General features: G+C 50.3%; 1 protein-coding gene across 1 annotated transcript in view; it reads left to right on the top strand.

The window, feature by feature from the left end:
- ENTREP2 (endosomal transmembrane epsin interactor 2) overlaps nucleotides 1–12,718 on the top strand; it is a 163,903-nt gene that overhangs the window by 60,618 nt on the left and 90,567 nt on the right. The window contains exon 2 of the mRNA XM_053912789.1: nucleotides 4,332–4,388. Coding sequence (XP_053768764.1) covers nucleotides 4,332–4,388 — 57 coding nt within the window. The remainder of the gene's footprint in view (nucleotides 1–4,331; nucleotides 4,389–12,718) is intronic.

The raw sequence follows: 12,718 nt of genomic DNA, 5'->3' as shown, positions 1-12,718 counted from the left end.
TACATTTGAATTATATTTGCAAGATAATACACACTACTTATGTATTTTACCCACATTAAAGTTTCTTTTTTTAACTCAAATTATTGCATATAGGCCTGGAGATTTAAACCAGTCTTCAGTGTAGTGTTTTTTTTAAGATTTTATATATTTTTTAGCCCTGGCTGGTGTGGCTCAGTGGCTGAGTGCTGGCCTGTGAACCGAAGGATTGCCGGTTCGACTCCCAGTCAGGGCACATGCCTGGGTTTCGGGCCAGGTCCCCGGTAGGGGGCACACAAGAGGCAACCACACATTGTGTTTCTGTCCTTCTCTTTCTCCCTCCCTTCCCCTCTGTCGAAAAATAAATAAATAAAATCTTTTTAAAAATCACAAATTAAAGATTTTATTTATTTTTTAGAGAGAGGGGAAGGGACGGTCAAAGAGAGGGAGAGAACATCAATGTGAGATACACCAGCTGTTTCTCGTACGCACCCCAGTTGGGGACTCAACACGCAACCCAGGCATGTGCCCCAACTGGGAATCGAACTGGCAACCTTTTGCTTTGCAGAGCGATGCCCAACCCCGTGAGCCACATCATCCAGGGCTCTTTAGTGTGCATTTGATTCTATGCACCCCATGGTGTGGCCTGTATGGTCTGTGGATTGACCCTATGCTGCAGCCTGTCAGTTCATCAGTGTTGAGTCTTCCATGGAATTGGTTAGGCTCCTAGTGTGGACTCTGCAATTGACAAGATGTGTTTCCTTAAACAGACTGGTTTCAATCTTGGAGACCTGGTTTCTGTGTCTGTAGGAAGGGGAGACGTCGTGCACCTCGCTGTCGATGCCAAATGAGATACTCGTCACGCGAGTTTACTATGCGAGTTGTCTCCTGCATTCTACTCTGTGAAGCTAACGGAGGGCTCTCCACGCCCTTCAGCGCCACTTTATGAAGTCGAGGCAAAGCTTTAAAAGCTGTGACGAAATCTGGTGGGAGGAGGGGAAGAGATGGTCGTGAGCAAGTGCTGCATGTAGGGGCTGTGAGCCTGGGCACAGGAGGGAAGAGTGTGGGGTGGGGGGAGTGAAGTGGTCAGATTTGCACTTTAACAAGGTGATTCTGCAGTGAGGAGAATAGGTTAGAGGTGCCAACAGGAGCCAGGGCAAGGACACCTGCTGTAGGTGAGACATGCCAGGGGGGCTGGGGAGGGGGGGTAGGGAGAGTGACTGGCGCTGGGGAGAGGTCCTGTGTGAGTTGGGCAGTAGGATGCACCTGCCTTAGATGGGATTTGAGAGTGACCGGGGGACAGGGAGGGTGGGGTGGGCTCCGGGTTTCTGGAGACCACACCTGTGGGAACAGCGGGCCTCTGGCAGACAGGTCCTGGTTGGCTGAGGGGGTGTGGTGGCACCGTTGTGCATGCTGGAATCAGATCTGCTGACAAAGCTCCCTGTAGTTTCCCACTAGGGCCGGGACAAGGGGTTTAGATGCAGACCGAAGGATGGACAGGCGGGGGGCGGGGGGAAACGAGCTCCACCCGGGCAGATGGTGGGTGGAGAGGAGGAGAGGGGATGGGGCTTTGGGGTCGGGGGTGAGGGAGCTCCTGCTAATGGGCAGTTGCAAAGGTCTGGTGGGGACAGCCAAGGCAGGAGGGTGTTCTGGAAAGCCAGGAGTGGGATGCTGAGGTCCTCAGGGATGCTGACTTCAGGGCCCAGGCAAGGAGGAAGGCAGCCTGTGGGTCCTGCAGGGGCCAGGTCTGGACTGTAGAGGGCGCTCCCAGGGGCAACTGTGAATATTCGGGAATTTAGGGCAGGAATTCCAAGAATGGCTGCAGGAAAATCCAGGCAAAGGCACCTTTAAGGAACACGGTCAGCATAAATAACGTGTGGTTTATCACCGGAGTACAGTGGGCCTGTATTCATAGTCATTTGGAAATGAAGAGGCAATTAGTCCACCAGACAGGTGCACTTCCTATTGCCACGCCAGTGGATTTAAAAGTCGACGCGGGTCTGTGAGTTCACAGGCATACTTATTCCCTGATAGCTTTTCATTACACTTAATGTGCATTTAATGGAATTAATGTACTGTGTCAACAGATACATTGTTTTTATTGTACAAAGCGGAGACTTCTAAAAAAAGAGAAGAAAAATGGCGTGCCAGTGGTTTATGGGGCATTTCTTCCCAAACTGGGCGATACCCCTGCCCACGTGGTGCTTCCTGTCCTGGGCAGGCCTGAGAGGGAGAGAGGGCGGGAGGCTCATGAGTACGTTTGGGTGCTGGCTGGAATTTGTCTTTGAACCCTGCATTTATGTCTTATAAACTCCAAGTTTCATGTGGTAGAAGTGGAAAAGCAGGCGGCAGCGTATGGAATTTCCTGGGAGGTCTCCCTTCCCAATCTCCACCCCGACTCGGTCTGAGCGAGGCTGGCGTTGATGTGCAGGGAGAATAAAGGACACTCGGTGGAGGACTTTTCCTAGGTACATGGTGACATCAGAGCCAGGGCCATTAGTCTGAGGGGAGAGAAAGGGGGAGGGCTGGGGTACCAGGAAGGGGTGCTGATGTGTCCAGGAAGGGGAGCATGGCAGGCAGACAGCCTCTAGGGTTCAAGGCTTTGTAAGGGACAAATGTAACGGCTTTTGTGCAGGTCTTCTCCATTGCCAAGGTCACCCCAGCTGCCCAGAGTAGCCTGGATGCAGTGTGGGGTCGCTTAGGGAGGTGCTGGTGGGAAATCGGGGACTGAATTTTTGTGAGCCTGGGCGGGCAGTCCAGGGAGATGAGATTCAGCTGCTGAGGTGTCCAGGGCGGCTTCCACAGCGGGGACAGAGGCGAGCGAGCAGAGGAGGGCCCTGGCTCGGCCACGGGGACAGAGAGCAACTAGCACGTGGAAAGGTGCTGAGAAGGCCTGAGCCACTTTCACCAACGACGGCCCCCTGGCCTAGACGGTGAGCTCGGAACAGGAGGACAGTGTCTCGGGCAGAAATTTGGAATTCACCAGAAGAAGGGTGGGGGGCGGGGAGGTGAGGTCCTGAACTTGGAAGTGTCCAACCTGAGCGACAGTGAGAGGCTGAGCAGCATCTCCAGGGGAGAAATGACAATCGACTCTGTTTTGAAGGTCAAGTGTCAGGTGTAGAAGGGAAGCAAGAGGTTTAAGGGCATTCTAGAAGAGCAAGGGGAGTTGGCTCAGAGAGTCACAGACTGACTTCCCAGGGAGCTGAAATATAGGAAGGGGGGCGGCAGCACGATGACAGGAGATTTGGGAGGTGGGCAAGGTGGTTGTAAGTTCTTCTAGTCAGTGACGACTGCATTTGGAGAAAGGATATGCGTGTGTGTGCTTGAGGGGGCGGAGCCCTACTGAGCTCTCTTCGATTCTTCTGCTTTCATTTTGTTTCATTTGCGTGAGGGTCAAAGCCCTGTGTATGAATGTATAAAAGGTCATCCAGAACTTGCGGCAAGCCTCCTAGACGAGCACTGTCCTGGGTGGGGTAGGGCTGTTGGGTCTAGGACTTGGTCCTCGTCCATGCGGACGTGTTTGAGGGTGAGTGGGGTCTGTTACCAAGGGACCTCGTGGGCCAGTTCAGTGGCATGCTCTCCCTTCAGGCCTGGGGTCAGTCCGTTCGGCCTCCCAGGGAAATGTGCCCAAGGCCTTCAAGCTTGGTCCCCAGCCACCTGGCCTGCACCCACCACCGAGAGAAAGTTGGGTGACTTATCTTTAGGGGAGACCCCGTGTGAAAAGACCAAGACTTTCCTTACAGTAGGGCCTCCTGGAGTATTGCCCTGTGGCGAGGGGAGCCACAGCCTCCTCCTCCTCCTCCGCACTGTGCCTGGTGGGATGTCAGGTGAGGGCGAGGGGACCATCCCTGGGGTTTGAGGATGCCACTGTGGAAGGCAGAGCTGGCAAGATGGAGGCCGGGTTGGGGAGGGAGAGAGCAGGTACGCTTTTGGCTGGTGAGCTGGAGAATGACCACAGGAGGCGTTAGTGGGCTGATGAGGGGGCCTCCTGTGTCCCTGTCCCTGCAGAGAAGGCAGGTGGCCCAGCGACCTGTGCGTGGGAATATCTCTGCCCTCTGTGATTTGAAATCGTACAGCCAGATAACTTCTGGGACCAGAGTGGCATAAGGGCCTGGCGGAGGCTTTTTCCCCAGAGCCCATGGGTGTGTGGGCCCCCCAGCCTCACCTCTCAGGAGCCTCCTGGTGGCTGCAGGCTGCGGGTGTCAGGGTGGCCCATGCTCCTCCTTGTCACCTGCTCAGGTGTGGGTGCCGCATCCTGGCAGCGATCCTTCTCTAAGCTGAAACGGGCGGTCCTGTTTTAATGGGTCACCAAAGGCTTCGTGGCGTCTCATCTTCCCGCACCTTTGTCGTTCCAGGTGCTGCTGTCAGGACTCATTGGTGTTGTCTCCTGGAAGAGACCCCTCTCCCTCGTGGTAAGTCGCACCTGGTCTCCACGGTGGCCTTGGAGTGCATTGGAGGTAAAAGCAGAGTGCTCTGGCTTCTTTGCACAGAGGGGAAAGCAGACCTTTCTGGAAGTGCCGTCAGGGATAAGCCCCGAGCCCCCGGCCTGTTCCACGTCCCAGAGTGGCTCTTGGGGGTTTGCCTAAGACCTCCCATGCCTCCTTCTTTCTGTTTGTCCCGTTTGGGGGCCCCTTGATGAGGACATGCCATGAACACAGGCATTTTAATATGCCTACATGAAAGCCATTCGTCTAGATGCGTGAATGCATGCGTGCACCTATGTACGCTTATGGGTGATCACAAACAGGACGTGTCTGAACAGAGGTCAAGAAATGTCAGCTTTGCGTGTGTTTTGGAGACTGTGCCACTCAGTGCAGGTGGCGTTTACTGGAGTGAAGAAAGCAGTGCCCTCGAATGGGTTCTCGCGCTGCCCGGGCCTCATGCTGGGGAGGCCTGGGCAGAGGGTGCTGGCTTCTCCATCCCAGAAGCGCTGTGGGCAGGTGTGGGTCTATGGATTCACAGGCATGTTCTTCCCCGCGTCTGCAGTAACATATTTGTGTGTCTGCGTCGGTCCTGGAAGAAGAGGCTTTCCCATTCCTGCTGGACCAGGAAAGAGATGGCGTGGCTTTTTCCTTCTTTTGTAGTGATCAATTATTTAAAGTCTCTTCTCGAAGTGATTAGACCTGGAGATGTGGACACGGACCGGAGAGTGATGGAAATAGAAAACACCCCAAACCTGTGGGTTGTGAATCTCGCCTGGTTGATGGGAGTAACTGGGATAGCTTCCAGGTACTGGGGAGGGAATTTGGGTATAAACTCCATGGAGACTCTTCTCCCCCACTGCGTCAGCTCAGGTGAGCACTTTCCCTCTTAGAAAAATGTTTTTAAATAGAAATGTGCACCCTGGCCCATGTGGCTCACTTAGTTGGACATCATCTCACAAACCTAAAGGTCACAGGTTCGATTCCCAGTTGGGGCACATGCCTGGGTTGCAGGTTCAGTCCCCAGTTGGGGCACATGCCTGGGTTGTGGGTTCGATCCCCATTCTGGGTGCGGGTACCTGGGACCCCTAGTCCAGCCTTGTACGATCCCCAATCTGGGCACCCATCCCTGGTCCAGGCGCATATGGGAGGCAACCAACCCATGCTTCCCTTTCTCATCAGTGTTTCTGTCTCAGCCCTCCTCTCTCTCTAAAAGCAATGGAAAAAAAAAAATCCTCGAGTGAGGATGAGAAAGGGGGCAGCAGGCTGTGTGATCAGGACAGGGAAGGGCGCTGCTCTTTCCAGCCTGGCGAGGGAGAGGAAAGACGGGGAGGAAGGAGGGAGATACGCTGACATCTCCTCCCGCAGCGTTCCCTTGGAGCCCGGCCGCAGGCCAGAACTGCTGATGGCTGGGCCCATGTGGAATGTGTATTTTCACGTTCCCCATGCCTTTTTTCCCCAGGCTCCCCAGGCTCGGTGTCTCCCGAGATCGGGATCTCTGTCTTCCTCGCATCACACTGTAAAAGGCTCTACATGACGCCGCACACCTGCCAGGCCCCAGATTACGTAGCTCCAATTACATAGCTTTTTTGAAAGATCCAGCGAAACATCTTGTGATTGCTTGTATTTTAATCATGGAAATTGGGCCGTCCAACCTTTTGGCATCTCTGGGCCACCTAGAAGAGTTGTTTGGACCCACGTTAAATACACAAACAGTAGTGAAAACAAACAAAAAATCTCATAATTTTTAAAGTAGATTTAGGATTTTGTGTCGGGTCGCATTCACAGCCCTCTTGGGCCACTCGTGGTCCACAGGCCGCGGGGGTTGGACACTCCTGCGAGCGAGCAGTTCCAGCACTTCCCCTGTGGTGCGCCACGAAGGTCTGGCGTCTCAGCTTCACTTAGCGACAGTCCACTGTCAGGGCCACGTTTTGGCCAAGCCCACACCCGCGCACACCGGGAGCTTTCTGCCTAAGTCCCCCGGCTGACACAGTGAGTGCCACAGCCTCTGCTCGGCGGGCCCATCGCCATCAGTCTGGTGCCACCCACAGCTCTTCCACCACGACTGGGAAGTGCTCCGTGCCAAAGTTTCCGGTCCGCAGTGCAGGTTGGGGGGCCTGAGCTGTTGGCCCACTCTGTTGAGTTCTCTGTGTTAACAGAGGGCCGTGTCACTCTGGAAGACCTTCCAGCTGTTCTTTGTTCTCCCCCTCCTTTGTGTTCTCAGCCCTCGAAGCACTGGTTTTACCGGTGCCATCTCCCTCAAGGATATTAACGAGAATCTTTTCCATGTCACGTGTCCTCCCTACCCTGCGTTCGTGCCTCTCCCCCAGGTCAGCTGGTCTCTTTGCTGGCCTCCATCCGTACTCGCGACGTTTGTAGTGCTCTGGGGTTACCCACCCGTGGTTATTCCGCTCACAGTTACCGAAGAGGCACCGTGTGGCTGAGTGTGGGTCGTTGATGTGGTTGGTGGCTTTATGTTTTCCCTGGGGAGGGGATGTGTGTTGCAGTTCCTGCTTCCACACGCCCCACCCACCTCCTAACCGGCTTTGCCTGGGGTTTGAAGGCTGTCTTTGGGGCCCTGGCACTGGGGGAGTCCCCATTGACAGATGGGATCTCCTTGGGTTTCCTAGGACTCCCCAAAAGGCTCCCTTGAGTTCGTCTTCCTCCAGGCAAAGCTGTGTTTCCTCCCTCTGCCTCCACCATCATTGTCCATTCTGAAGGCCTAGAGGTACCTGGCCCTGGGTGTGGCCCAGGCAGATGGTGGTGACATGGTAATGACAACAGTGATTGCTGACGTTTATTGATTGTTCTCCAAGTTCTAAGCTCTCTTCCAAGTACCAGTGTGTGAAGTGGGTATGGTCATCATGCCCAAGGTGTGGCAGCGGGTTTGTGGCAGCGCCTGGGGGTGACCCCGGCAGTACAACCTGAGAGCCCAGGCTCCTAACCTGTCTGTACATGTTCTTATTTATTTATTTATTTATTTTTAGAGAGGGGAAGGGAGAGAGAAATAGAGAGAAACTTCAATGTGTAGTTGCCTCTCCCATGCCCCCTAGCTGGGGACCTGGCCCGCAACCCAGGCCTGTGCCCTGACGGGAATTGAACCGGCAACCCTTTGGATCGCAGGCCAGCACTCAATCCACTGAGCCACACCAGCCAGGGCTCTGCTGGTCTTTCTGTACCCTGCCTGCCTGCCAGAACCACCAGAGTCCCTGCAACACTTAGGACTCCAGAGCAATCACATCGGCTCTGTTTACCATACTTTGCCCTGTGTAATGCATACCCGTGTTTTGGGCCCAAACTTTCAGGATTAAAAAAAACCTTCCGTTTTAATTTTTAATTCAATTATTTATTTATTTATATTTACATACTTGTTTTTTGTACTATAAAAGAATTTTAGCATTTATTTTTCAACATATGATGCTACAAGAAATAATTACAAAACACAAGAACAGATACCAGGTATTTCCGGAGATACCTGTGTAGAACGCGCATCCTTATTTTTCCCTCAACACTTTGGGCAAAACCGTGCGCATTGTACACGGCAGGATACTTCCATACAGGCGAGCACGGACGTGGTGTACGACACGCTGTGTACTGGGCCCTTTTGAAATAGTCTCAACACTTAACTGTTTTTTGGGTTTTTTTTCCCAAGAGGCAGTGGCAGGATTTATTAAAGGGACAGCACACTCTCAGAGGGAGGGAGAGAGCGGGCAGGCTTGAAGAGCAACTGCTAACCCTTAGCTGTCATGACACCCTGGTGGGGTCCCTCTGTTGTCCTTGCACCCAAAGGAGGGACTGAGGCATAGGACACGTGTGTGGGGTAAGGGGTGGGCGGGTCGCCAGCCCTGGCCGACTGGCTCCCTGGGCCCCTCCCTTAACCACTGCACCACTCTGCCTTACTTGGGACTTTACACTTAACAGATAAAAAAAACAAAACAGAAAACAATCAGAAGCCCCTCTCTCTCTCTAAAATCAAGAAACCTCTTTCTGTAGCTTACTGAGGCAGACATCCAGCTTCCTTGGCAGTCCAGGCTGAATAAAACACTTCTATGTCCAATTCATTATTTCCTGGTTTGCTTGTTCATAAGAAGCAGCCAAAGAGAGGAAGAGTTTTGTTTTGTTTTTTTTCCTATTTTCTTTTCTCAAACCAGGGGGCTTACATAGTTTTGAATTCGTTCCAGCAGGCGTCTGGAATACGGCAGGGGCCGTTCTGATGGGACCAGGCGGGAGCCCCGTGCTGGGCGCCCGTGAGGACATGCCCCATCCTCTGTGCTAAGTTCTCTGGGGCCGTCCCTGCAGCGGCGGGAATAAGTGCCTGATGTTGAGTCCCCAGTTTGGAGAAACCAGGCCTGATTCTTAAGCACAGTGTCAACCTGATTGGAAACCTAAAGACAACTGATGAAAAAAAAAAAGCTTTGATTGCTTTTCCATCCCCTCGAATTCCGATATTTCTGGTTTTATCTCGACGGCAGCATCTGATGACACATGCAGACACCCAGGGTTTGGGTGTGTATGACAAATGGCTTCCTCCCTCTCTCTCTTCATTGCTATGCTGATCGGGTTCTGATGTAAGGAAGCTTAAAATCTTCTGCCGCATACATTAACTTCTTTTTAAAGTGTCTCTGAATTTGTGGGCTCACATATGTTTCCTGCCGTGCCATCGGAAATCCAGGCCTGGTCTCACTACAGATTCATCTAGTTGGCCATATTTTGGAGGAGGGGGGATGTCTGAATCACTTTAACCTTTAATGCAAGTAGTAGAAAGCTTGCAAGGCTTCCTTTCAAGCCCATGACTGGAGCTCAAATAGAACTTTAATATGCTCTTGAAAAACAGAGATGAGTGAAAGGTTAATATATTTCATGTAAATGTATTCGACATCATTATTTATTCAGGAAATTCATTATGAATCTACTCTGGGGGTTTCTTACAGCCACGAACGTGGCCTATCTTCAAGAGAGTGTGTTTTGCTTGCACACATCGAAGATGAAGGCTCCGTTCATTAAATGCTGAAGAGGACAAAGTAGAGTGCACACGGAGCTCTGGCCTGTGTGGCTCAGTGGGTTGGAGCGTCGGCCTGGAAACGGAAGCATTGTGGGTTCGATTCCCAGTCAGGGCACATGCCTAGATTTCGTCCCTGGTCAAGGCGTGTAAGGGAGGCAAATTATTGATCCCTGTCTCTCTGTCTCTCTGCCTGTCTGCCTGTCTGTCTGTCTCTCCATCTGTCTGTCTGTCTCTCCCCCCCGCCCCTCCCTCTCTTCCTTCCTTTCTCTCTGGAATCAATAAATATGTATTAAAAGTTAAGGAAAAAAACAAGGCAGAATTTTATTTTGCTAAGAAAGCAGCTGAACTTTTCTAAAACCCCCATCTTCTATGTGAAAATAGACCAATATGCTTGTCTTTAAATTCACCAACAGTATTAAATTTCATGGGAAAGCTAGTCTAGACAGGGATCGAGACTAAAATGAACAGATTAAAACATGACCTAGGGAAACGACTCAGGCCAAGCGAAATGAAAAATGCTCATGGATAAAAGGCCCCCTTTTCTTCAAACATGACAGTCATTTATGTTCACTTGCATCACTTCTGAGTGTCCGTTCCTTTATGCTGGTTCATCAGGCTTATGTATAATTGAGTGCCCCTTCCAGAAGCAACAGGTCCTTGGCCCTGGTTGCCAGGTAGGATGATCCAGAGCTTGCACAGGGCACTCCGGGTGCACCTGTGCGCAGATGGCTTGCTCTTTGCTTGGTGGCATATTTGCACTGCAGCCGAAGTGGGGAAAGACCGCCGCTGCCAGTGAGAATGGGGTTCAGCCTACCTGTTGGACAGGTGGCCTTTGGGCAAGTGGGTTACTCAGTGGAGTCCTTGTAGCTCTGCAAACCGACATAAAGTAAATCCAAGAAGCAAGAAAAGCACAAAGTCCAAGGGTCTGGGAGTAAATCCAACTGCAGATGTTTTGGGGAGTGAGGAGTAGAGATGGTTGAGACACCACTGGTTCTGGAATCTCCTCTCCCGCCGGTGCTCTCGCACTGCCAGCATCTGGAGGTGGGCGGCTGCCCCGGCAGCCCTGCCTGTCCGCGGAGCAGCTTCTGAGAAGTCCTTCCTGTGATGCTTCAGTAACCATCTCCTTGACCCCAAGGGGCTCTAGGGCCTCCTTTTTCTCAAGCACTGACCTGATCACCTGGTGCTTATGGTCTGGAAAAGAGGGAGTACTCTTGGAGCAAGAGGATCTTCTGGCCCTGGCTGGGTGGCTCAGTTAGTTGGAGCAACATCCCGTACATCAGGAAGTTGTGGGTTCGATCCCCAGTCAGCGCTCATACAGGAGGCAACTGATAGATGTTTCTCTCTCACATTAATGTTTCTCTCTCTCTCCCTTTTTCTCTCTCTAAAATCAACAAACATGTTCTTGGAGGAGGAAATAAAAGTAAAAAAAAAAAAAAAAAAAAAGGAGGGCCTTCTGTCTTATGGCCCAGTGGCTTAAGCAGTGTGCTCTGGTTGGCGGATGCGGGCCAGGGAGGGGGGTCAGGGTGACCCCTCACTCAGAAGAAGAGGTGTGATGACTATGACGTGCTTAATGTATGTTTTGCTGTGTCAGCAATTTAAGTTACTTGATTCATGATGAGTCTTGCAAATTTCATAGCCTCTTGTTTATGAAGGTCCGTCCAAAGCATCCATCATTGAGAGGGAATGGTCCTCTGTAGTCTGTTCCTGACGAGAGTGGTCTGACATCCAGCTTAGAAATTTCTACCACCTCGAGAACGCCTCCCTTCCTAATGCACTTCCTCTGCCCGGGAGTCTTCATGTTCTCCTAATAGAAAAAAGTCGTTAAGAAGAAAAAAAAATCTCCTACGCTGAGGTAGCTCTAATATAAGAAAAGTAATAAATGAAGTGTCTCTGGATTCAAAATGCGTATTCTCTCTGAAAGAAGGCAATTACTGTTATAAAGATATAGCATTAGAAAAATTATTATGGCTCAGAAGTATGTGATGTGCCTGTCTGTGGCACAGTTAATTTTAAAAGTATTACCAAGTATACGAGTCATAAGACTAAAATGCTGAACTATACTAATTGAAAGTGAAATTAATGTGCTATTCTGAGGAACGCCTGGACTTATCCAGGTTTTTAAAATTGTAACTTATAGGCTATTAGTTATCAGATTTTCTTTCAAATGTCCAACCTCTTTTAATGAAGAATATCACTCATGGACCTTGTCTCTGCTCTCTGAATTCTTGTATGCTGTGTAATAAATAATGGTGATATTGGAACTTCCCTATTTTACCCTGATTTTCTGTGTATTAAATAAATTATCGTAGATTTCAATTTTTATTAAAATACCAAAATTCTGCCTAGGAATGAAAAGAGCATGCAAAGACATCAAATTTGATTGTTTTGCTGTATTCACTTTGATTAACAATTGATAGAAAAATTGATTGAAATTGGTTTAAGATAGCACTGTGTAGGCACAGTATGATCTGATGACTAATAGAAATTTTTTAAATCAGTTACACTGATTATTTGCAGACTGATGGCAGGAAAAAGTATGAAATGTTCCGCCCTTCTTACCGGTGTGGTATTGTTAACAAACACAGGTGCTGATGTTTCTACCCACCCTCCACCCGCTGTGTGAGTAATAGGTGTGTGTTATGGAGCCCCGACCAGCTTGGCTCAGTGGGTTGGCCGTCGTCCTGCAAAGCAAAAGGTTGCCAGTTTGATTCCCAGTCAGGGCACAAGCCTGGGTTGCGGGCCAGGGCCCCAGGCAGGGTTCCAGTGAGAGGCAACTGATCAATGTTTCTCTCACACATCAGTGTTTCTCTTCCTCTCTTCCTCCTCTCCACCCTCTCTCTAAAAATAAATTTAAAATAATAAGATTGAAGGTAAACAGAGAATTTTAAAAGCAGCAAGAGAAAAACATTCTCACATATGAGGAAACTTCCACAGACCACAAGCAGATTTCTCAGCAGAAACCGGGTCAGCCAGGAGACAGTGGGATGATCTATTCAAAGGGCTGAAAGAAAACAACTGCCAACCCAGAACACTTTACCTGGCAAAGCTGTCCTTCAGAAACAAAGGAAATAGGAAGATTTTCTTAGACAGACAAAAGCTGAGGGACTTTATCACCACTAGACCTGCCTTATAAGAAATGCTGAAGAAAGTTCTTTAAGCTGTAATGAAATGACAATAATGAGTAACATGGAAACAGAAAAACATAAAACACATTGGCAGAAGGAAGTGTATGGTCAAGTTCAGAACAATCCAATACTGTAATGTGGTGGTGTGTGAATCACTTAACTCTAGTAAAAAGGTTAAAGGGCAAAAGTATTAA

This window comes from Desmodus rotundus, chromosome 10 (genome assembly GCF_022682495.2).
Source record: "Desmodus rotundus isolate HL8 chromosome 10, HLdesRot8A.1, whole genome shotgun sequence".
NCBI lineage: Eukaryota > Metazoa > Chordata > Mammalia > Chiroptera > Phyllostomidae > Desmodus > Desmodus rotundus.
This window is presented reverse-complemented; position numbering and strand designations above follow the sequence as displayed.